The 25,376-nt window shown below is 41.9% G+C and overlaps 1 protein-coding gene across 15 annotated transcripts in view; it reads left to right on the top strand.

Moving 5' to 3' along the window:
* The window catches only part of SPEN (spen family transcriptional repressor), an 82,370-nt gene that overhangs the window by 42,918 nt on the left and 14,076 nt on the right, over positions 1 to 25,376 (top strand). For 14 of the 15 annotated variants that reach the window (XM_010577215.1, XM_010577226.1, XM_010577216.1 and 11 more), the window contains 7 exons: positions 16,507 to 16,667; positions 17,888 to 18,088; positions 18,885 to 19,036; positions 21,365 to 21,490; positions 22,071 to 22,184; positions 23,373 to 23,486; positions 25,150 to 25,250. In XM_010577215.1, the coding sequence (XP_010575517.1) occupies positions 16,507 to 16,667; positions 17,888 to 18,088; positions 18,885 to 19,036; positions 21,365 to 21,490; positions 22,071 to 22,184; positions 23,373 to 23,486; positions 25,150 to 25,250 (969 nt within the window). The remainder of the gene's footprint in view (positions 1 to 16,506; positions 16,668 to 17,887; positions 18,089 to 18,884; positions 19,037 to 21,364; positions 21,491 to 22,070; positions 22,185 to 23,372; positions 23,487 to 25,149; positions 25,251 to 25,376) is intronic. The other variant, XM_010577213.1, reaches the window with a different exon arrangement.

Raw genomic sequence — 25,376 nt, forward strand, 5'->3', positions numbered from 1 at the left:
GGAGCAGATTGGGGGGGGGGGGGGAGAGGCATGGAGTAGGAAGACTCCTTTTCAATTACCACAAAGCCAACAGTAAATCCTCCAAGAGTCGGGTGAAATACCTGATCTTTACCTTTTGTTCACATAAAGCCATGTGCTGCTTTGATGTTTTCTCTGTACAGGGAAATGTGAATTAGAGAAAAGAAAATTAAAAAAACCGACTCAGATACTCTCAGGTTTTTGTTACCAACTGTCGAGCATTTTCACTTTGTTCTTGTGTTTCTGCTCATGTCAGCCTGTGCTGCTTCTCATCTAAATATAACCTAGACCTTCCTCTTAAAACTTTTTCACCCTTGGGAGTAGATCAAGTTTCTTGAAATTGAGCACAGGCAGAAAATTTTCAGATAGCTTTGAACACAGAGAGGGTATTTTTGTGCCGAAGAGATTTAAAATACAGAAAGCAAACCTTTATACCCTCCCTTCTCAAAAACGGCCGAAAAAGACTACCTGTACATGCACGCACACGCATGTTTACACATAAACAGATCCTCCTATGGAAAAAAAAAAAAGTCATATATCGCCCGGGATCTAAGATCTCCTCGCAGCTGGCGAGCAAATGGTGTCTCCGTCCCCTTGGGACGAGAACCAGCGACAGCCCATCAGTCACCTCAGCCCGGAGGGCGGCGAAGCCGTGCTCTCCCGCCTGAGCCCCGCCGCCGCCGAGCTGCTGACAGAGCGCCTGGGGGAGGGCGCCAACTCGCATTACCTCATCTGTATACTCTGGAGTGATCTATTAAAAATGTGCGTTGCATAATAGATTTTTATCTCGCTCTGAAAATCCACCGCTTTAGGTCGCCTCATAGCCTCTGGTGGCGGCGGGAGCCCGTCCCGGCGCTGTAATGGCGGCACGGTCGGGACAGAAAAGGCGGCCGGGGCGCAGGCCCGCCTCACCCGGGTGTTTTTAAGGGAAAGGCGGGCGGTTTCCCCGCCGCGGTGCCTTTGTGAGGGGGGAGGGGGGGGGCACGCAGCCCCGGGCCGGCGGCCGCCTCAGCCCCCCCGGGAATGGGGGGGGCGGGTTGTTTGTGCATGAGAACCGGTCTGAACCGGCGGGAGCCGGCCGGGCCCGCCGCCGCGCCGCCCCCAGGGCGGGGCCACCCGCGCCGCCCCTAAGCCGCGCTGGAAACCCGGCGGTTAAAAATACATCAGCTTTCCACAAAACCTTTTTTTTTTTTTTTTTTTTTTTAAACTGCTAACGCTGGAACGGCTTTCGCTCTTGCGTGAAGATTTTTTCTCACACAGCGCAGGAAAACGCCGCGGTTACGCAGTGAAACAGCAGCGCCTGTGTAAAAGTGAGGTCTGAGGGAGGTAACCTGGCTCTCCGTCTCAACCTTTAAGTCGCTTTTTATTTTTGAAACCTTCCTTCAGTGCCCGGCGCTCTGCCCAATCTAGAAATTAGCAACGGTTTCCCCGCCAGAGGAATGAGCCCCAAAAATCCCCCAAAAGGGGCGACTTTGGAGCCTGCCCCCACAGCTTACCACCACCACTGCCATGATATGAAGCAGGTAGGATGCAGTTGCGAAATAAAATAGAAGTTTCAACATTGCTAGCCCCTCTGGAAGAACCCACACCCCATCTTTTTTTATGAATATACAATAAAATCCTTTAAAATATTGTTATCAAGTTAAGTGGCTTTTTTGTTTTATACATAGTTTTCTTTGCATGAGCTGCCCCCCCAAAATGGATGTTTTGCTGCAATTAATATTGCCCCCATCCCCCGCAGTACTCCCAATAATAGTTGGTAATTGCTGGCTGTAAATGACAAAGCAATTAAGCTTCTTCCTAAATTTGCGGGAGTAGGTGTTTATCTGAATCTGGTCTGTCAGTCTTTGTTTCTGTAGCAGGGCCCAGAAGCTTAATTGCTGCTGCTGCTTTTTCAAAGTGTATTTGATTTCTTTGCCTCTACAGGCAGAGAAAGATTTCCGTCTTTTTCCAAATTAATTTCAGGAAGGGAGTCTTAAAAATGCCTCATGTTGGGGATGGATGCAAATGGAAAGGGGTCCTAGAAAAACACCTCTGTTTTATTACAATGCTAACTGTTTTGATCGTCTCAAACGATTTTACTGTTTTGCGTTCTGTTAAAGAGATATTTTTTTTTAATGCTGTAAAGGCTGCTTGCAATTGGATCAGAGTCTTTGTTAGCAAATATGAGGATTTCTGGCAGCTAAATCCTGGACCCTTGTGTGAACCTGCCTTATGCTCTGCTGAGGGAGGAAGACCTGCCGTGTTTTAAAAATAACATTTGTAAGTCACCTGTGGACAGCTGCAGGTCTGCAGGAGCTGGTATCTGGTGTGAGGTTTGGCAATTTCAGGTCTTCCTAGTGGCCTTTTTTAGGAACAGTGGGAAAACCCTGAGCCGTATGGAAGGCAGTGCTCCTGCCAGCATTCGGGGATATGTTGTCCCTCCTGAGTTTTGCATTGGGCTGTTCGTTAAGCCCAGGGGAGCTGCTAAAAATTGGTTTTCTTCCCGCGGGCGTGCTGAGCCTGAGGAAGGTCTGGTGCTGTTGGTGGATTGGGTTTGACTTGGGGATTGTGCACCCGTGCATTAACAGAATGGTCACCTCTAATTGCGTTTTTAAGGCTTTGATTTCCTTCCAAGTATTTTGCTTAATCATCTTGAGTAGGCTGAGGGAAGGAAAGAATTAGCTGAGGTCAGGGAAGTTGAAGCTGCCCGTGTTACTTCTGAGAAGCCAGGCTTAAGTCTGAGGGATCCTGAAGGCAGGAAGAAATCTGCCTCCTGTTCTCTTCCTGCTGTACACAAGGGGAAATCAAACCCTGAAAAAGCCAAACAAAACAGTGCAATAGGCTGTGTTGGGTGCCTCCCTCTGTGTGAATGGTCCAGATTCCCCTTTCTTTGAGAGAAGTACAGCTGGGATGCGAATCATGGCTAAAATAGATTAGAGGGATCATAGTCTAGAAGTGCCTGCTTGTCTGCACTGATGATGAAGGGAGTCTAGACATATGGAGACACATACATTACTGGCACCAAAAGGTGGAGGAGAGGATTCCCTTCGTAAAGACCTTTGGAATAATGGGCAGTTTAATAATTTCTAATGAATATTCACATGGGGGGATGAATAGCAAGAGAGGAAGGCTGTATTGAACACTTCCTGAAAAAACAGCAGTCATTACAATGATCAAAGGAAAAATACAGCCACTGCCTGTGTTCAGTCATATGTGTTTCCATCAAAGCGTAGACAGAGTGTGCCTTCACATTTTGAAGGCTGGACTTGCAAATACAGTGATTCAGGGTTGTTTCCCAAAGAGGATGTTTTTGGCTCTGCCAGAGGCATGGATGCAGACACTGTAGTATCTTCAGGAGGAGAACCTTCCCCTTAAAACCTAAGGGCCGTGGGAAGAGTTCTCTTCGAGGTGTATTTGTGAGACCTGGGCATTAACCTTAAAAACAACTTTAGGTGGAACATGCTGTGCCTAAACTATGGTCACAGGGATGTGAATTAATGATGTGGCTTAACCCCAGCCAGCAAGTAAGCACCACGCAGCTGCTTGCTTACTCCCCCCCCAGTGGGATGGGGGAGAGAATTGGGAAGAAAAAGTAAAACTCGTGGTTTGAGATAAGAACAGTTTAATAGGACAGAAAAGAACAAAATAGTAATGATAATAATAATAAGAATTGGAATATACAAAACAAGTGCTGCACAATGCAGTTGCTCACCACTCGCTGACTGATGCCTGATTAGTCCCTGAGCAGCGATACCCTCCCCCCAGTTTATATACTGGGCATGACATCACATGGGATGGAATACCCTGTTGGCCAGTTTGGGGCAGCTTTCCTGGCTGTGTTCCCTCCCAACTTCTTGTGCCCCTCCAGCCTTCTTGCTGGCTGGGCATGAGAAGCTGAGAAATCCTTGACTTAGTGTAAACAATACGTAGCAACAACTGAAAACCTCGATGTGTTACCAACCTTATTCTCATACTAAATCCAAAACATAACACTATACCAGCTACTAGGAAGACAATTAACTCTATCCCAGCCAAAACCAGGACAAATGGTAAATAAACCTTATTGGGGGGAAAAAAAAAAGAGTATTGTCCCTCAGTCTTTTTCCACTGAATTGACCATGTAACTGATGCACTTAGGTTTGCCCTTAATGTCCAAGCATCAAGCGTAGTCCATCTGCGACGTTGCAAGTACCGAAACCACTAATGATGACATGGGGGTTTTAAGTGTGAAAGCTTCTTAGCAGATGATTAGATATCCCGCTCCAGATCATTACGGTCAGCTGGTAATGCTGCTTGGAGAGGAGGACACAGCACCTTTATGAGTGGAAAATCACAGACTCGGAGAGAAGTGAGGGCTTTGAAGTTGTCTAGAGGAGAAACAATTTGTATGTGCCAAGTCATAGTACTAATTTTTTAAAATCAAAAGGCATGACTGCCTGTTGTGTGTAAGGGAAGCAAAAGCTGAGTTTCCAAAAGGAGGAAGAGGGAGATGTGTACTATGTAGATGCTGTATTAATTAGAAAAAAAAAAAAGAAAACCTTGCATTATTATTTATTAAGTGCCTAATACAAGAACAAAAATAGCCCTTTTAGTGTGTGTGGCATTAAGAAACAAGACTTCTCTGTGAATCCCTCCTTCTCGCAAGAATCCTGTAACAAAGGTAGGGGACCTCTTCCTTCGTTTCCCGATGCTTGCTGGGTTTCAGAAACAAACACCCCATCTCCTTCCAACCACGAGTCCTCTCTCCTGTTTGGAGAAGTGAAACGTGGAGCCTTTCAAATACTTCTCTTTGAAAAATGTCCAGGGTTCAGTGTACAGTTCCTTTATTGAGCTCAAGGCAATGATTTTAGCTAGGAGTCACTGAGAAATCTAGGATGGCTGCAAAAGTACCTTTTGGAGAATCCTTTCTACAAGAGAGAAGTGGTTTTCAGGGCCGTCTCCTCGTTTCTTCCACAGTTGCCTTATATTCTCCACAGATGCCCAGAAATCTTCATTGTTTTCATACCTGGGCAAAAATATGAAAACCTTAGCAAACCCTTTAGAAATCAGGAGAATAATTAAGGCACATCTCCAGCAAATCCTGGCAATAAGGGCATTCATGTATTTTATTATCTTTCGTCCATTTGAGAGTAGAAAGCTTTTCTAGCATGATAACATGTGAAAGAAGGCACTGTTCTCCTGAAAGTGAATTCCCAAGAATGAACAGCACCAGGTCCCCATGGACAAATGGTGCTAGGCTGGGCTGATTGAGAGAGGCAAAGTGCCCTACTTATTCCGGCTGCTACAGGTTTGACCTCCTTGTATCATCTGACACCTCGTTTGGTAAGAGGTTGCTGCAAGATCTCAAACCCTCAAATTATGTAAGATTTACACAGTTGCTTTGAAGTTAGTCCCTCCCTTCAGTGTTTGTTTACTGGCTGGTATGTCCTGTTGTCTGGATTGTGAAGGATGAATAGTCACAGAAAGGAAGCTATCGGGTTAGTACAAATTTTCTACTCATCTTTGCTTTCTAAACACGCGTGGAGCTGTGTTTACCCCTGTTTCAGAGTCTGGGAATACACCGAAGATGTCCTGCGCTGGTTGGGGCTTTGCTGGGTAAATGCTGGCTTGTAAGTTTTCTGTTTGTTTGTTTTGAGGTGGAGGGAAGGAGGAATGGTTTGTTGTGTTGTTAGAGGAGAAACAAATAGATGCTATCTAATGGTTGTTTCAGAAGAAGTTCATGTTGGTGTTGCTTTTTAATATGCAGTTTCCCTGTAACTTTCAGAAATCACGTGTGAAGAAAGGAGGATGCTTAATTAATACTGTATGTGTGGCTTACAGACTATGCCTCGCTGTGCTGCTATGGTTTGGAGGTTTTAAAGTCTGTTCTCCGTAAGCACTAAATCCCATAAGGGAAGCACACAGGTGGGGCACATAGGCTTTGCGTGTGGGAATTCCTCGGAGGACTTCTGTCCCATAATCTCCAGCGTACCAGCTGAATTGCCTCACGCTGCTCCTCCTTTCCCAGCCTGGTAACTATATGTTGCTGCTGCCATGTGGTATGGAGGCCAGGGATGTGAAGGCAGTCGATCCAGGATGTTGCGAGGACATAAGGCATTTTCCTGTTGCATTTTTCCCTACTTTTGCATTTTTCCGACAAATATCTAAGTCTTCACCCTTGCTTTACAATCCCTGTTTAGTGTGATGGAACTGTCCCAGGATTTTTTGGGGAGTCCCTGGACTTCTGACCATGTGGAGGTTTAATCACTAGATTGTAACAAATACCGCTAAATTAGATTACAGTAGGGTGCTTTTTCAGAAGTTACTCTTAAGAGACAAACATGAGGACCACTCTGTCATATGATATTGGTTTTGTGTTCTTTTTTGATTTCTAAGGCTGGTGTTCGATATAGTTGCTTGACAAATGTAATGACACGTTTTCCCCACCAACATGATAGACATTCACTAGGCTGTGGCGCTTTACCTGTTCCATATGAAGATTGTATCTTTTTTTTTTTTTTAAATTTTCGTGACTTAAGTGTTTTTTACCCATGTGAAATTTCACAGAAAGTTCTGCTTTTAGTTGTATTTTTATTTGCATGTGGGCAGAAAATGAAGTAATTCCCAAATATAGTCCTAGCCAAGAGATCCATCTGTTCTCTGCATTTTTAAGTGGCAAATTAATCCTTAGCATACAACTCATCAAATGTCTTCTCTTTTATAATGTATGCTGCCTGAGATCACAGAAATGACATTTTTTTTCCCAGGCCTTCCATTTTAAGTAGTCCTTTGCGTGAGAATAACAGCTACCGTTCTGGTTTGACAAAGTGCTTGTATGCATCTTCCAGTTGCTGTAGTTGGCCTAAAAAAGGGTATTAAATAAAAGCCTCCAGAATTATTTTCCCCTTCATCTCTTTGGCATTTCTTTAAAAGGTTGTAGAAGATTTAAGGCAATAGAAATTCTGTTTGAGAAACACCCTTAATAAATGAACTTATTTCTGATGGAGAACTAGAGTTGCTCTGTTCGCTTTCTTTTAGATTTTGCTCTTTGGACAATGTTGACCATTTTTAGAAGTACTAAACTTCCATGGTGTTATCTGCCAAAAATGGAATTTCTATATTAAGCTTCACATGTTAACAGTTTTACTTAAGAGGCATTGTTTATCGGTCGCGTATCTTGGCATGCCTTTCATTGCAACTCCCATCCAAAGAACAATTCTATTTGTTTATAAGAGAGGATGCACCATCTCAAAACCGCTCCGAATTGGGAATTCCAACAAATGGCATTTTGTGTAATGCTAGAAAACAGTGCCTTAAAGAGGGAGGCGATGATCTCACCCACCTTTTGGCAGGGCAGAGTACAAGGTTGGGGGCTTGCTGCCTGTGCAGGCAGGGAGAGCGGCCCCGGGGAGCAGAAGGTAAGGAGTGGCCGAGGGTGGAGTCGATGGGGCACATGGGGGGCCAGATGACAGACAAATGAGAGCTGTCAGGGATGTAGGGCATAAAAGTAGTGCCAGGTTTGGGGTTTTTTTAAGGCAAGGTGTGATGCTTTTCTAAAACATGAAGACGGAATTAATTCTGCGGGTCTGTTTGCCGTGATCTACCAGTAGCTTTATGCTAAAAAAGCATTTCTACCTCTGCAAGACTGAAATAACCTGGGGATGAATCAGAGCTGGTGCTTTTTTGATTTTAGTGTATGTATGAAAAAGGCTTTTCTTCTGAAAAATATCCAGTGCTCAACACAGTGTCAGTATCGTTAAGGCGAAACGGTTTTAAAATTGTATTAAGAAGGCAAAAGAAGTTGCTTTTTACTCCTCAAGTAAACATGTAGTAGCATACTTGGATACAGTAGTGGTTGCATTTTAAACGGCATTTCACTCTCCTGGCTTATAGACGCTACTTGGTGTACTTTTGTTGTTTTGTTGTTTGTTTTTTTTAAGTTGCATAGTAGATCCCATCATGAAAGCATTGCAGTTGTTGTTTAGGAAACTGCCTTTCAATGTTTCTTTCTCAGTATTTTGAAAAGATTTGGCCTCCAGTGAGCCAGGAGATCAAGTTCCTCAGCCTGCTCCCTCAGTGATTCATTGAATGACCTTGGGCAAAGCCCTTGGTCTCTTCTTACTTTTCCATCTGCAGTGCAGGGATGTTAAAACATACCTACTTCCCATGAGTCTTGAACTAAATGTTTTTTTAAAAAAGATTTCATATGCTCTGAGGTGACAGTTGCAAAATATTAGTTTAGATTGTCTGCAGATAGCTGGCAAAAGCTGTTTAGTTTAACAGTATTATGCTAATTTTGGCCAAAGGGTTGAAAGCAATTTTTCTTCTAGACCGAACAAGCTATTCCTCAGCTGTTGTGTGAACTCTGCCCCGCCATTTTCTTTTAAAAGCCACTGCGATTGCAGGCTTATCAGTGCTGACAGTCTTGAGTGGCAGCAGTTCTGCAGGCAAGTCCCGGCAGCGCTTGAAATAATTTGGCTGAAGCCCAGCATGGTTGGTGGAGGTGGGAGTTGGGGTGGCTGCAGCAGGACTTCTCACAGAGGCTGGTTCTTGACCCAAGGCTTCCCTCAATGAAGGTAATGTTAAAAAATAGAGGCTCTTTGGGCTCGCACATTCTCACACCCGCCCTCTTTCTTCTCTTTTTGCATCGGTGGAAGTTTAATTGTGGGAAAGCTACACCAAAGAGCTGGCTTTGTACTTCACCCTCAAGGCCTCAATGACTTTAATCTTTCCCAGCACTGAGCTCCGTCACCGTGGCCGTTTGCTGAGAAAGCATTTCCTCCGGCTTCCTGGAGTTTCATTTTTGAGTGTGAGTGGTCCCACCATTCCCCAGGAGCATCCGTGTTTTGAAAAGGCGGTGGCTGGGGAGGCAGACAACTCCAGCTGCTCCCAAGTTCAACACCAAACCCATCCATGGCTGAGTTAACAGCCAGCGCAGGGAGCGGAGGGCATAAGTAGTGTCTTCTCAACAGTAGTGAGCTGTTGTGGTTGCTGAGTCGGCTGTTTGGTACGTAGATAGGCTGATGTGTTTGTAACCAAGACTTTTTTTTTCTTCCAGTTTAGTGTTTTTTGTTCTTGGCTGTACAAAATTCAAGCCTGAGGACAGGGTACGTAGGTTGAGGAGTGAAATGGTAACACCGACTGAGGGTTTGGCACAGTCTCCATCAGCCAGACAGGGATTAATATAAACATACATATTTTTAGTGATTGTAATGGATCATTTAGTTGCAGGGAAGAATTAAAAGGAGCCCACGGCTGTCTTGAAACTCTCAGAGCATGTGGCTCCAGGGGAGAGGAGGTTCTGGGGGTGGGAGTAGTCCTCTGTCCTTCTGAGCAATATCTTCATCTTTTCCATGATGCATTTCAGCCTGCTGTTTCTCATCAAAGTTCACATTTCAGACATCATGATAAAATGACTAAAGTAAATATATTAATACGGCCTGTCACAGAAATTAAAATGTGATGTTAATAAGCCAGTGACTTGACCTGGGTTAAATACATGGCAAATACTACCTGGAGACTGTATCTTAAAAAAACTTACTGGTCAAAGACTGAAAAAAATACTGCGAACAGCCTGTGTTATTTGGCCAGCTGAAAGACACTGAGTGGTCCTGGTTGTATTGCTTTCCCATGGCCTTTAAACATCATTTAATTTCATTTCTTTCCATGTAGGATTCCAGCCTAGCAGGAGATTTCTTAAGTCTCCTTTCTGGGCGTGGTAAGACAGAAGATGTTAAGGGAAAGAGGATGTCCTGATTTCATTTGCCTGCAATATTTAATGATTTTTTTTTCAGAGCAGTAAATGCTTTTTTTATTTGTTGTATGCTTTTTGTGACTCTTTTCCGCTTCCATGCAGTAGATGTTTTTTTTCCTCCCCTCAGTAGATTGTTTTATCATAGCTGTGTGTTGTTAAATATTTCAGAGTGTGTGACATGTACAAACCAAAGTTCCTTGGGTGGCAAGTTCTCAGCGGCTTGAAAGGGTGCCAAGAATGTCAGGCAATCGCATCCCGGCGTGCTTTTCACCACGAGCTCCAAAGGTACTGGAGGCCGGGGTGATGGGCACAGGGTAATTACACTGAGAGAGTATTAGGTGTAGCTCTCTGCTCCCGGGTTTGCTTTCTCCACCCTTTCACACTTAGCAGCCAGTCTGCTTATATACTTACTTTAAATGTAAAGCTTTGTTATGAAATGGAAGAGCAGGGTTCAAGCTCTTTGTGGTAGGCGCGTGTGGGCTGACCCCCTTCAGCTGCTTGCCTGTAGTCTGCAAAATATGGTAACAACTTGTTACCTCTTGATACAAACAAACTTTAGAAGTTTGACTGGGTTTTCTGGTATCTTTAACATCAGGTTCAACAACTCCTTTTAACTAGGAAAAAAAAACCCCTGTGTTTATTTCCGCAGATGTGAGAAAATTTTTTTTTTTCTTACAAATACACTGATGTGGACTGGTACTATGCAGGAGACGTCATGTGTACGAAACAACTACCTGCTGCTCACGTGCATATTTAGGTCGGCATTGGAATCGGCTCCAACAAAGAGATGCTAACCCTCTGCCCAGACCTCTTGAATTTTCATTCTGGTTATTCCTCCTTGAATGTGGCAGAACAGCCATCTGGATTGCTGGAGTAACCTGGTGTTGTCTGAGTTTTGTGGGAATGGGTTACTTGCTGTTCTTATTACAGTACGTGTAACTTGATGTGTGTTTTTCGAGCACGTGTGTAGAGAATGGGGGAAATTCTGGTTAAATACCTTTTTGGATTCATTTATTTAATAGGACAGAAATAGCAGCCTGTAATAGACCTGCGCATGTATTATTTCAATATATCATTTTTCATCCAGAAGAGAAGTCAATTCATGGGCAAAGATCCTTTAATCTATAGCTAGAATGGAATATGATGCATTTTTTAAGGTTTTTCTTTCTTAAGCAGTGTCATATTTTTTGCTGGATTTTGGCTGGCAATAATCAGGTCTTTTTAACTCTTTTTTTCCAAACGACACATTGGTGTGTTCAGGATACTTCAACCAGTTTTCTGGTGCTGTTTTGCCAGGTCCAAGAAATCTAACTGGCAGTTTGTTTTGGAAGCCCACTGCCAATATATAAAGTATCACAAGGATTTGTGTCTTCTGGATAGAGCCGATCATACAGCACTGTCACTGGCTGCCTTTTGCAGCTGGTGTTTTTTGCAGAGAGATCATCTGCGGTGACTTAACTTGGATCTGGAAAGGGAGGGACAAGAAAAAAAGGGTTCCTGTTGCTTCAATTCAGAGATGACTGTACGTTAACTTTGGATTTCCTGACCCGACTTGGGAATCTGCTGCTGACATCAGCCGTGAGAATAACCTGCCGTCAGCTGGGACTGGTGCTGCAGGAGGTTGTCCTGAATAGATCTTTCTAGGAGATAATCTTTACTTAGAGATAATTTTGACAGCGTATTGAATCATAGCTGATCTAGGCAGAGTTCCTGATTTCAGTTAATTTTGGCAGGAAAAAAAATTATCGCTCGGTATATTTCTGTAAAAGGAATCCTGGATCATTTACCAGTTCTAGTTAAACATTTTTTGAAGGCAGCTGTTAAAAAAAAATTTTTTTAATTCATTTTTACTTTTTTCCCTGCTGAAATTTGACATGTGTTCCTTTGAAAAATGAAAAGGGTTTCAACCTATTTTAGGTGGCTTGTTTTTTAACTTGCTCCAACAGTCAGAGGTTGGGGGGTTTTTTGCCTTTTTTTTAAACCTGAAGTTTGGCAGCGCATTGCCCACAGTGTGTGTTAATGCTTCTTTCTGCTTTATTTTCCATGAAGGCCACGGTGTTTCCTGCTTGCTGTAACAAGGGTAGTCACCAACCTTGCAGCTGACTCACTGTTCTCAAATCAATTCGCAGAAATGACAATTGTCCCACATTTTAAAATTGCAAAAGGGTAGGGCAGGTTGTGAGATCCCTTGATTCAGCGCAGCTGCCATTGACGAAAAGCAGCGGGTATCCCGTTACATCGACTGGTTTGGAGTCTCTCTTTTATCTCCTTTTTGCTGGGGAACAAAGAGAACGGCTCACTTTGTATTCTTCATTCAAGTGCTTTCATTTTTCATACATAAACAGAACGTAACTTCATAGTTAGTTACTAGAACTGCAAAATGCAATTACCTGAAAATGAGATATTTCTGTGGAAATGAGGACTGGTTATATAGGATGCATGCACCAGGATTTGAAATGTCATCTTTGCAGTTATAAGTGAGAAAAGGAAAATTCTGTGTGCTAAATTAGCTGCAGCGTACTGAAACTGGGCATGTGTGGGGCTCATTTTTGTGATCTGATCCCCATTGCTAGATTCTTTCATGTTGAGTCTTTGGGACTCAGCCCATATGGATAAAACTTAAAAGACTGGTTTACGAATAGATTTTATCTTGATGAATAGAGCATAGATACATAGATAAATACCGTGAGTAAGAACACACGCATCCTTATATACTTGTAGGCAATTATGGAAGGCAGATTAGTATTTTTAAAGGGCTTGTAAACTGCGCTTGTTGTAAAGTGCATGTGTAAGAGAAGGATTTAATGTCCACCTCCTTATTAAAGTAAGAATGATCTCCTTTATAGCTCAGGTTTTCCATCTGATTTTGCTGACAGTAAAATCAAAAACCTCTATTCTACATCGCTATGATGCCATGATAAAAGCTGGAGTGAAACTGATTTTAGAAGCTATCTGGGTTTGACAAAAGAGCATCTGAAATCCTTCCTGGTTCAATGCTCAAGTTCTTCACAAATGAGCATACGTCACCAGAAGAAGTCTGCAAACCACTGAAGAGGCAACTGAATCTGTAAGCCTGAGATGTTTAAAAAAGCAAATTCCCAGCACAGGCTCCCTCTCTGTGCAACGCGTGTGTTGTGACAGCTCAGGAGATTAGTTCTTCTGCGTGCTGGCATTCTGCTCCGCTGAGTTTACATGGATGTTGAAGAGCAGGTTTTCCCGTGTTGGGAAAAGGCTGTGTGCCAGAGCACGCTCTGCTTCTGGAAGAAATCATCACAGGTTTAATAGTGTTAGTGGAAGCGCAAAATGAAGTTACAAAGCCATTTTCTTTATGCCATTTTTGGCCAGCCCCAAGACCTATTGATTACTTGAAATACTTTCAAGAAGGAGGTTATCAGAGCTTTTGTTTTAACCTATTTGTGATATTCCCTGGTTAAAATTTCCCTAGCTTGTTTTTCCAAAAGCCTTACGAACTAACTTTTGCTAGAAGAATTGTTAATAACTTGCTTTCTGCAAGTTGGCAAAGGATGGTTGTTTTCAAAATTACTCACAGGGAAAAGAAAAGCCATATTCTCATTTTAATATTCTGGGAACATAGCCTCGTGCAGCTTAGTGCTTTAGTTTTGTATATTTTTAAAGCTGGGGTAGTTGAAAAGGAGTTCTGTTTTTCTGGTTGAGACTACATATAATTCACTGTCAGATGCTTTATTTTGATTCTGCTGTGTGCTATAACTGGATGACACAGCAGCTATAATTAACTCTTCCATCATTCTGCTATTCACAGAACATAAAACCTTTGACTTACTTTTGAATTATTATATCCATGTTTCTTCAATTGGAAGAGTGAGGAGGCTTTCCCTAAAGAAAGGAGAATTGTTCTTGGTGGCATTTTTTTTTCTTTCTAAAAACAGAGTCGGGAAATAATGAAAATTTTTTTCTGGAATGCCTCAGATAGTCTTGATTTGCTGAGGGACATGTATCCCTAAAACTCCATGGGGAAGTGGAAATTATCAGCATGATCCTTGTTTCCCAAAGTTGCTTGGAATTCAAACTCTTGTTGTAGAATTTATCACCCTATTAGACTGCTGTTTCATCGCTTGGATGTCTTACGGTGTTACGCGGAGATTATCTTTTTTCCCCAGTGGAATGCTGTGATTTTAACAGTATGTTCCATATTTTAAACATCCTCATAAAAAAAACCCCTAAAAATAGCCTGTTCCCATTTTAAAGCACTGCTTAAATAGAAATTCAGTGCTGCCTCTTACTTAAAAGATATAATCTTAGCAAAGTAGAATATTTAAAGTGCTTTTGGAAGTACGTAGTTGATCTAATACCGAGCGTTAAGATGTGAGAAGGGAAAGGAAAAATGCATACGGGGCAGAGGCTTGCTGCAGCCCTAAAATCTTATTTTAGCCTTCCCCAGGGGAATGGTAAACCACACGGTACTGCTCTCAGCTTGGGAATTATTTTCAGATTCTCCCCACACACATTCTCTGACTATATTTGCGTATTAAAAGAAGTTTCTCTATTCTTTGCCAATTTATTTCGTAGTAGTAGGCGATTGCTTATGTTACCCCTTGAGACTACTGAAGGCCTGTTCATGTGGGGTCAGGTTTTTCCTCCTTTTCCCAAAATGCTATAGAGAAGAACTTCAATTTAATGAGGACTTGAGGTGATCCAGCATTGCCAGAGTTAGCAGAAAGGTAGGAGGCAGAGGGAATGGGATAAATGGGCAAAAGATGAAGAGCGAATTGCAGCGTGCTTCATTTTTAGCAATGAAATAGTTTTTTAATGAAGAGAGCCTGGAAGCAGGTTGCACAAATGCAGGTGAGGCAAAAAGAAAGGCAGTTTACAAATTTGGAAGAAAAATGAGGCTATGAACGGGCATCTTTGTGGTAGGCAGTTCAGAGCTGCGAAACACGTGGGACTATATGGATTGGACGGGGAAACGCTATTGTAGATGAAATAACAGGTTGAGTGGTGCAAGGCAGCTGCCCCTTTGGTAAGCGTATAGCAGAGCCTGCCTCTGAAGAGGAGGGCAGGAGGAAGGGCTTGGGTTTTCACTCCTTTTCTGGCATGGCTTTATTTTCTCTCCTCTCCCAAAGCAATGCTTAACTTCCTCCTCTGGGGATGGAGGAGTAGGAGGAGAGTGTGTGGGAAAGGCACCAACGTGTGAAGCAGCTCAGTGTCAACTGGATGGGAGGGTTGTAATGAGAGGATGAGACTGGGAGGAGAGTTTCTCATGTTTATTATTACTTCTGCATTTTTGACCTTTTTTGTTTTGTTTTGGTCTGGCGTGTTTTTATATCCTCCTTCGATTGTTTGTAAGTATTTTGGGACAGAGATTGCCCTCTTCTTCTGCGCCTCCAAATATAATGGGGACAGAGCCCAAGGGCTTTTAGTAATGTGTCACAGTGCTCGTTAACACCAAGATGTTCAGAAAGAAAACCAGTTTTCTGGAATGTTTTAAGAAAAATGACTGTTGCTGTTACCCTGGTGTTATATAAACTGTACACCCCCCAAAAAGGAGGATAGTAGAAGAGGTCACACAATCAAATAATCAAAATTATTAGAAGCCTGAAATGGTTTCCCTAAGAAAAGACTAGAAAAAGTTAAATGGTTTAATGTAAAGAGGGAATATAAGAAGCCTATGAAATAATTTAAGATAAGAAAAAGATAAACTTGCATATCGTTTTTCTCATATGATGTGGAGAGGAACATAAAAATTAAATTGAAAGCAGCAAATTTAAAACTGACAGGGTTATTTTTGTATGTGGCAGATCTCCCCCCTCCAGCCTCCGAGTTAAAATTCCAGCAGAATTTTTTAGAAGGCTGCTCGTGGAATGGAGAATGAGAGTCTCCAGGGTTATGTCAGACAAAATTATTTTTAGCGATGTTATAAGCCCTCATGCCTCGGGGAAGAAATCAGCCACTGAAGAAGATGATGTGTCCCCACTGGGCAGGCTTTAATAACATTATTCTCTGTGTTTCTTACTCTCCTGTGAAGCATCTAACAATCTTTACCATCAAGGGTTGGTGGACTAGATTGACTCCCCGTATGATCTAATATGCAAATCCTGTTCCGCCATAATTATTGTTTATAAAAGATGTTCTCTGGTCTGAATTCTTCATACCGTGAAGTTGGCCGTTGAGGCTGAGCTTGTAAACAGTGTTTGCTGGTTCATACATTACCTAGGTTACTCTTGAGCAAATGCTTGTTGTGATTTTCTCACACGAGGTTTTCATGTCATCAGAGGTATGGATCTCTTTTAAAAAAGATGCACAGGAGGCAATAAAGAGAACTCTAGGGCTGACTCTCGGATTGACAGCGGCACCTGAGAGCATGATAATATTTCTTTTCTGTACACGAGAGCGCTGGGAGGGATTTTTAGGCTTCAGCAGACCTGTGTACCCTCTGTATTTCTCCAGTCTTCCCACACAGCTCCTAAGCTGATACAACATTGTATTACACTTAATTAAATCTCCGCTATTGTCACGGTGCGTAACAGGATCTGTCTGACATTTTACCCATATTCTATTTCCTTGACTGTCTCCTCTGAGGGCTTTGTAGGAGAATATTTGTAGAATAACTTAAATTCCTGCGTATAACCAGGCTGCATTACGGAAACTGGATTTTCTGCATCAAGCAAAGGAGGGAAAAAGGCCTGTAGACAAGCAAAAAGTCTTTGACATTTTCCTTTTTAATTAAAATACCTGTGTCCTCTGGTTCCTGTGCATCTCCATGCATTCTGTCGTTTCCTTCATGCCATTTATAGCAGTGACTCCAGCAGCAGCTCAAGCGATGAGTCCCCAGCACGGTCAGTTCAGTCGACAGCCGTCCCAGCGCCAGCGTCCCAGCTGCTTCCATCTCTGGAGAAAGATGAACCCCGGAAAAGTTTTGGGATCAAGGTTCAAAATCTTCCAGTGCGCTCAACAGGTAAATTCACTTGGGAAAGTGAAACAGGGAAAAAAAGGAATAGGAAGCAGGTTAGGGACTGGTTAAATAACTTTTATTGTGTCTTTGACACAGCAGCCACATGCTGCCTCCGAGGACGGGATTCTCTCTCTGCTTCTGCCTTGGTTCTTGTGTGATGGTGGGAAAATTGCTTAATTAGTGACCATCTGTGAGGAATCCTGCAGGTCCCTAGCTGAACTCCTTAGGCTTGAGCACTTACAGCTACTGGAGCTGGTGCTTTGAAACAGTAATGTGGATTTCCCCAGGGAAAAACCTGAAGCATCTCAAATTTTTCACTGAAAACTCGGACCATTTATTCTCTCCCTGCTCCAGTTTCTTTTTTAATACAAAAACTTAAGGGTTTTCTGTTGCATTGTTGAGTGCTGTAAAACACCCATGAGCATATTTGTAATGGCATTGAATATTGCATGGTAAATAACGTAAGAAACCGCTCACTGAGGAGTGTACATGATGACTCTTTGTTCCCTGTGCTGAATGCAGGAGAGGTCCCACAGAAAAAAAACAGCATGGCATCGTTTGTAAAACAGTTGTAACATAATTCATGGATACAAAGGCACTAGCTGAATTAAAATAATACGTATTAACTTTTGAGCAGCATACGTCACAATGTTAATTTCTGTAGATTTTATTTCTGTAATCCTCCTTGGAGAGACACAATGCTGAAGATAAATACCCCACAGATCCCAGGCAGATTGTGTGGTCGTGAGTCAGATTTTGCAAAATCTGATGAATCTGCCTAGTTATTGTTCTGAATTGACTGAGCTGAATGCTGTATAACTTTGATCTCCATTCCAGGTGCCTCATCCCGGGTTTGGAATACTGCTCTATGCAGTATACCTGTGGGATTATTAATGAAGTAACACTTTATTTCTTCTTCATCTTGAGTTGGATGTCTCTCAGAAGTGATAACCGTACACCGCCAGCTTTAGCTGTGTAAAACCTTGTGTGTGTAGTTTCCTGGGTTTGAAAATAAAGGCAAAGAGAAAGATCCGCCAGAAGCTTTTGACATTGGCAATATTAACATCGAGATTTAAAAGGACTTCTGTGCATCTTGAGATTTGGGTTAAACTGGGTGAAGTCACATTTTAGAAGGAAGATCAGATTTCTTTATGTCTTTTATGGTGCTTTTAAATTGGTAAAAAGTGTGTTTTTACAGTACTAATGTTTATTCGTTGGTTTAGATACAAGCCTTAAAGATGGACTTTTCCACGAATTCAAGAAGTATGGAAAGGTGACATCGGTGCAGATTCACGGGGCTTCTGAGGAACGGTATGGACTGGTGTTCTTCCGACAGCAGGAAGACCAGGAGAAAGCACTAAATGCCTCAAAAGGAAAACTTTTCTTTGGCATGCAGATTGAAGTCACAGCCTGGATAGGACCAGGTAAGGTCCATGCCCTTCTTGCACTGGACGCGTGACTGCTGTGGGCATACTCACGGGCTGTTGTAAAGAGGCAGCATAGGAGTAGGAAATGTTAAAACTGCCTTTCTGCAGAAATATGGTTTAAAGAAACTGGGAAATACACCAGAATAAATTCCAGAGCAAGAAGAGTGGATGCTCTTAGGTCAAACAGGGAGAGAGTTCCAGTCTGAAACCTCAGAGAAGGAAACCTGCCATCCTCTCAAACAGTGGGATCTGCTGGCTGCTAGAAGAAAGTCTCATCTTCCATGTCTCAGTGGAGCAGAAGCCAGTGGGTGGTGTAAGCACAGATAGCACTGAGTCCTCACAGGCTTGTTTTTTCTGCTTTTAATTAAAACATCTAACGATGGCTGCATTTTTGAGGCTAAGGTAGCATAGCCTGTATTACCAACCAACTTCCTCTATGTGCTGTTAACCCAAGTACAGTGAAGCCTTACTTGAAGTCATGCATTCAAGCATTAATACTTGTTAAAAGAGTAAATTTCTAGAGAAGCAGTTGGAGAATGCAGCAACCTTTCACCTGAGGATGCTGAAATTCCTCAGCACTCACGCAGTGGTGTGGTGCAGAGATTTCACATTGCACGTAAATAACAATTGACAAGTGTAGTACTGCATATTTTTGTCAAAGACATCAGTTGCTCTTGTTCAGATCGTATCTGCTTGTCAGGAAGTAGACTTGAACAAACAAATCAACATGAACTGAACCCACATGAAAAACACCTCCGTGCATTACAAATTTCTTGCTCTCTTTTGCTTCTAGAAACAGAAAGTGAGAACGAATTTCGTCCCTTGGATGAAAGGATAGATGAGTTTCACCCAAAAGCAACAAGAACTCTCTTCATCGGCAACCTGGAGAAAACAACCACCTACCATGACCTTCGCAACATCTTTCAGCGCTTTGGTGGAATAGTGGTATGTGAATTCTCTGTACTGTACAGGGTGTCATTGCCTGTTCGTTCTCTACAGACATGTAAAATGCTATGAGCAGTGGTAAATCATAGTGTCGATGACAGATAATTCAAGTCTTTATATAATAATCTGAGTCATTCATCTTGCTGGAATATACCTGAAAGCTTTTCTTTGCGTTTAGAGTAAAATCTTAGTACACGTGTATTAAGGGGATAACTTAGCAGTAGAAACAGTCCTAGGAATGTTTACCAGAAATGTGTCTTCTGCTAGCTCGGAGCATTTGCAGAAAAGCCTGACTAAGTGGTTGGGATGTAAATATGCCTGGTGTTATTTTAATGTTGAATCGGTACAACTCTATGAAGTCTCAGTTTCCTGTTGATTTCTGAAACAAAAGGTTTAGTTGTTACATGTGGAAGTAGCCATCAGCTATCACAGTCTGTGCCCTGCCAATAGGGCAGAAGAGACACTGAGCAGATGGATTAGTGATGACACATGTGAGATTTGGGTTTTCAGCTGAGCAGGCATATCTGAATGAGATAGAGCAGCAGTCATCCTCCTCTCCTCATGCCACTTTCTATCAAGTCATATCAATACTGCATTTAAGAGAAATTATCCAGAAAAGTAAAGTTACTATCCACAGTCAGTTTAATTAATTGAATCTAGCCTTCAGTGCTGATAGTTCATGTACTCACTGGTAGCTGTGGCTGCTTATGAACATGCTGTGCCTTATTCATTCTGGTCTGAAATATTTTTGTAACCGCTGACGTATCAGTCACACATACCAGGAACCCCATATGTACTTCCCCTCAGAAAGAAGGGGAGGCGTGTTTCCATATATGATGTGGACAAATATAAAATTTACATTTTATGATGTCTGGCAGCTCTTGTGCATCCTGCCTCCGCTGTATTGTTGACATCAACACTGATTTATGAATTCACGTGGTGTCTGTGGCTTAAACCGTTGTCTAACGCTACACCAGCAGAGCTGTCCTGATAAAGATGCTTATCAGTAGTAGTGCACTGTCTTGTAAATTGGATTTGCTGTGAAATACTGCTGTCCTGTCAACATTATTAATCGGCCTTGCACAATTTCCATGAAAACTTAGAAGCTCAGGTGGAAAAGGAACCAGCTTTTATAACCTTTCCGGTGGATAATGAGCAAAATAATAATATTTTATTTGCCTGTCAGAAGGAATTGCTTGCCCAGGGTGAGTGGTCAAGTATAATTTGCCATGGTTGCAATAGTGCTACTTCAGACTCTTGGAAATGTAGTCCTCTATTAGTATTCCACTTAAATCATTAGGCCAGGGCTGTAGAAGTCTAATAGTTGTGTAAATCTCCCTGTTTACTTCTGTTTTCCTAGATAGAGAGCTCTTCAGTGAGACTGTATCAAACTGCTGCCTTGTCCCTAAATTTATTAACCATGAAATTAGTCTGTCCTGGATGTTGGAACATTTGTGCTTAAATTCGTGTGCTGGCATTGGCATGTACCTCACAAAGGAAGCTTGTGCTATTTAAACAAATAAAATGAAACACTCCACCTTCTATTTTCAGCTCGGAATGAATCATAATATCATGAGTTTGTTCAGAGGCTTTTGGTACATTTGCCAGTAGTAGTGCTGAGCTTGAATGTTAACCAAATGTCAACTCCAAGCTTGCTGGGTTTTTAAAATTTATTAAAATCAGCCTTTATTAGGCTTCTGTAGCTTTCTGGTGACTGTGCTTACTTTTGAATGGGCCTGTGGTGGCTTGGGATCAAACACCAGCAGCGATGGAAGTTGAGGATCTTTTTTGCCTTTGCCATATCAGTGCCAAGTTGGTTCAAGAGACAGAGTCCAGCGTCACTTTCTGTTTCTAGGAACAGGATGGATCATGTTTATTTGGAAAAGAAACCCTGCTTGCCTCTTGGCTCAGAAATGAGGATTGGAGCAGGTTGTTTTCTCTTGAGCCTTTGTGAGCAAAAATTAATCTGTATTTCTTTGATTCTGAGTTGTCTCTTGTTGACATAATATTAACAAACTAAAGCTACTGTTTGTTGATCAGGTCAGGCTTATGTCTGCAGGGCTGAATTTTAAATCTGCATTATGAAGAGCTTTCCCTGGGTCAGTAAGGATTTGGTTTTGTCATTGAATGAGATATAGCAGAACAGCGAAGTTTTTAACTGTCTACTACTGTTTAAATCCTCTCTCTGAAGAAAATATTAATTAAAGAGTGCTTGCTGTGCCATGTGTCTTTCTCAAAAAAAGTCCACTTAGATCTAATTGACGCTGTTGAATGTCCTTTTTGGCCTGTTGCTGACTGTCGATTGTTCTGTTTTGTGTTTTTCCCCAGGATATTGACATTAAGAAAGTGAACGGTGTTCCTCAGTATGCATTCCTGCAGTACTGTGATATTGCAAGTGTGTGTAAAGCAATTAAGAAGATGGATGGGGAATATCTTGGAAATAACCGGCTCAAGGTAAAGAAATCCTCCCGTGGACTGTATCCTTATCCTTGTTACTTTCATTTACAGCAACATAGGATATTTTGCAGCAGCATAGTTTATGGAAGTAAGACATTTTTTAATGCATAGGTCAGATTAAAGCGTGATGCTTTCAGCCACCACTATAACTGGGATTAATCAGCATTTTTGTTGGCTGTCTTAGCAAGGAGCCCCAGGATTGAGTAGACTTGGTGACTGACATTCCCTGGCCTTGAAGGTCCGTGCCTGGTGAGGCCATGCTGGGAAGCTGTACTAGTACCGACAATAAACAGGGGCTGTCAGTCCCCAGAGCTGTCAACCTGTCACTTTTCAGATGCATTCAAATTGTAGAAGAACCAAATGTTGTCAAACACTGTATTTGTTTAAGCATGCAGAATTATTTTCATTAATTGCTATTTGATTTTTGTCTTGCTTGCACCTGTGTGAGATGCTAATTTTAGAAAATCCATACAAATGACTAGCTTTCTTCAAATAACTCTTTAATTAGGCATGCTCTCTTCAGTTAGTTTAACACTTGTGAATTGTACTGATGGAAGTTTTGCCCTTTTATGTTCAGCTGGGTTTTGGAAAGAGCATGCCTACAAACTGCGTGTGGTTAGATGGTCTTTCTACAAACGTTACGGATCAGTATTTAACTCGACATTTCTGCCGATACGGGCCTGTGGTAAAGGTAGGTGGGAGGCTTTGGCGTGTGGTTTGAAGTTGTTACTGTCTTCCTTTCTTCCCATCCTGTCCTTTCAACCCCGACTGTCCAGGGCTTTATAGCTCAGGTAGAGAAATTCTCTCTGGGGTGTAATTTGGCCGACAGTGCTCTGTAGCGTTGCATCCTGTTGGTCCGATACGTAGAGCAGTTGCTTCTGGTGTTTTGAAAACAAAAAAAAGTATTTTGAACGAGCCGAGATAATGAGTATTGGAAACTATTTGTTGCTCTTGTGCAGTACAGTCTCTCCCCAACAAAATTTCTTTAGAAGGCTAACACAGGAGGAACAGCAGTCTAATTATGTAGTTATGCTCAGGCATGCTAATTACATAATTAGACATGACTATATTTTTTTCATCAGACCAAAAAATGACTTTTTAAAAGCAGTTAGGCTAGTCACACTGACAAAAGTACGTGAAAGAAGAAAGTCAATGATGGTGCAACATACCCATATCACATGGTGGGAGTGTGTTACCTGCCCCGCTGTGGGTCAGGGCTAGTGATTTACGCACGTGCTTAAACTTAAGCATGTGAGTTGTCCCGTGTACTTCTGTTGGACATTGATGTGCTTAAAGTTGAGCAACATGTGTGAATCTTTGCAGGATCAGGGTCTTGCCTCCTTAAAGGATTTTTGTGGGTTTGTGTTGCAGCTTTGACATTCTTTATTGTAGCTGTTGTTGCTTGAATAATAAGTTTTATTGCTAAGGGAAGCTAGTATTTGGAAATTGGGCATTTAGCGACTGACGAGTGGTACTGCAGACTGTGATAACAAAAACTGTTTCCATTTTGGGATTAAATGTTCCCTTTACCTTTTTTCCCCCCTAAAACACATTGGAAATTTTTGAAAAAAACTAAAAGTAAACAAAGAGAAACTACAAAACTCAGTCACCAAAGAAAAAAATTAAAAGTAAAATACAGAAAAACAAAATAAAGGCATAATATACCTCAAGCCACAATATCCACAATTCAAAGCAGTCCCGTGTCCTTTTATTGTCTCTTCATTACAATATGCCTCATCAGAAAAGCCTGGAAATTTACCTTGCTAAAAATTATTTCCTTACTGGTATCCTCATGACTTAGGATTTTGTTGGGACTGACATTAAGTCCTGTGGATGAGGCTCTTATTTGGTTTTTGTTTTGTTTTTTTGTTTTTTACAGGTGGTGTTTGACCGCTTAAAAGGCATGGCCCTGGTTCTCTACAATGAGATTGAATATGCACAAGCAGCTGTAAAAGAGACCAAGGGGAGGAAAATCGGTGGGAATAAAATTAAGGTGTGCAGAATGACCTCCAAAACAAAAACAAAAAAAAAAAAAAAGAGAGAAACAAATTGTATTTAGGCCTTACCCCTTAAATGCTGGCATTTGCAGACTGCCAGACAAAAGGAATACTTAGCGGGACACGTATGTCCCAGACATCAAAGGCTTGAACTATTTTTTTTATACTCGGCTTACCAAGATGTTAGGGTATCTTGAACTGTTACTTATAAAGCCTTTTCCAGTATTCTGCCGTTTGTTTCACTGAACTTGTCTCTCTAAGCTCCTGAGTGTTGGTGTCCGTGTTACTACCTCATTTACCCGAATCCAAGGCAGAATTTTGTCCATTTTCATGTTAGAAAAGTGAAATCTGATGGTGTGAGTTCCTCTGAGATAACACATGGCTGCATTTCAGCTGATCCGTGCTAATATCCAGGCCCTTGACCTGGCCAAGGTGATCCGTGGTGGCTTGCACACCGTAGTCATGAGGTACAGCAACCTAAGCATGCAATCTCCTCTTGCGATGGCAACTCCTTCCTTGTAACAGATTTTAAAAAATAGTAATTAAAAACACTACTTTAAAAAATAGAGAGAAAGTTACTCCTGGAGCAACACTTAACATTTACAGGGATGTCTTGGATTTGGATGAATGTGGTAATACCTGTTATGACTGTCCCATCAGTTCCACTAATTGGAGATGTGAGGTGTCAGCCAACCCTCTGAATTATCTTCTTCCTCCTCCTTTCTTCTCTCCTAAAGAGTGGGTAATGATTTCAAGCATGATCTCTCATCTGGTGTATTATTAATCTAGCAACTTCACACCCGTTGGGGTTAGGAGTTGAATATACTGTAGTTTCTAAGCGTGGTGGTTGAATGTAAGTAGCCCTTATATGCAATAAAATGTGTGGTCATTCAAAAGCTTCGTATCTTGTGTTTGTGGGTCTTGCTACTTAGCAACTTTGGAATAAGCAGCACCCATGATGTGTGTATGTCTGTGCTCCACTGCTGTGGTTACACAAAGGTCTAGGCTGACTTTTTTAAAAAAGAAGGAACTAGAATGTTAAAAAAATCGCATTATGCATATACACATAGTTAAATCCATTCTAATCCTTAACTTTTTGCATCAGCTATGCCATTAGCTTCTTAATATTGTTCCCCTTGGCTAGAAAACATCAACTCTTCGAGTAGCTAGAACAGGGAGCTGCAATTCAGGAGGCTTGGTTCCTTTCCCGTCCCTGCTCTTGCCTTGCTGTATAACCCCAGGCAAATAACGTGGAGTCTGAAATAGATTAATAGTACTGACCTGCTATAGCACTGTGGTGAGATAAAAGGGACTTTGGAACTGTAATTGGAATCGTAGTATTAAAAACTTCAATACCATGATAATAACATGTATTTTTCCTGCTGGTTTACTGAACAGAAGCCTCTGCTCTGGCAGCTACAACAACATACCCCAGTAAGGAGGTAGTTATATAGCTCCACGCAGCTACACTGAGTTGAGAGAGAAAGGTCTTTATTCCTGGGGATGCGTAGGGCTGGTCCCAAGAAGCGTTTGACATTTTCTTGTTAAATATTATCATCCCCATTTTCAGTTCTGCTCCCATCAGACTGCAGCAGACAGTGAATTGTTGTCAAAATGGGCTGTTTCTCTCACTGAACATGATTTACCTTTATTTTTCAGGTGGACTTCGCAAATCGAGAAAGTCAGTTGGCATTTTATCATTCCATGGAGAAAACGGGTCAAGATATCAGAGACTTTTATGAAATGCTGGCAGAAAGAAGGCATGTGTCAATATCTTTATTACAGTCTTTACTTTTCCAGCATCGTCTTAAGCGCAATTAAACTTTCTTCAGGCTGTAATTATTAAAAAAACACTTATTTTTGTTCCTCTCAACATTATCCTTCTT

This window comes from Haliaeetus leucocephalus, unplaced genomic scaffold (genome assembly GCF_000737465.1).
Source record: "Haliaeetus leucocephalus isolate CR32 unplaced genomic scaffold, Haliaeetus_leucocephalus-4.0 Scaffold556, whole genome shotgun sequence".
Classification (NCBI taxonomy): domain Eukaryota; kingdom Metazoa; phylum Chordata; class Aves; order Accipitriformes; family Accipitridae; genus Haliaeetus; species Haliaeetus leucocephalus.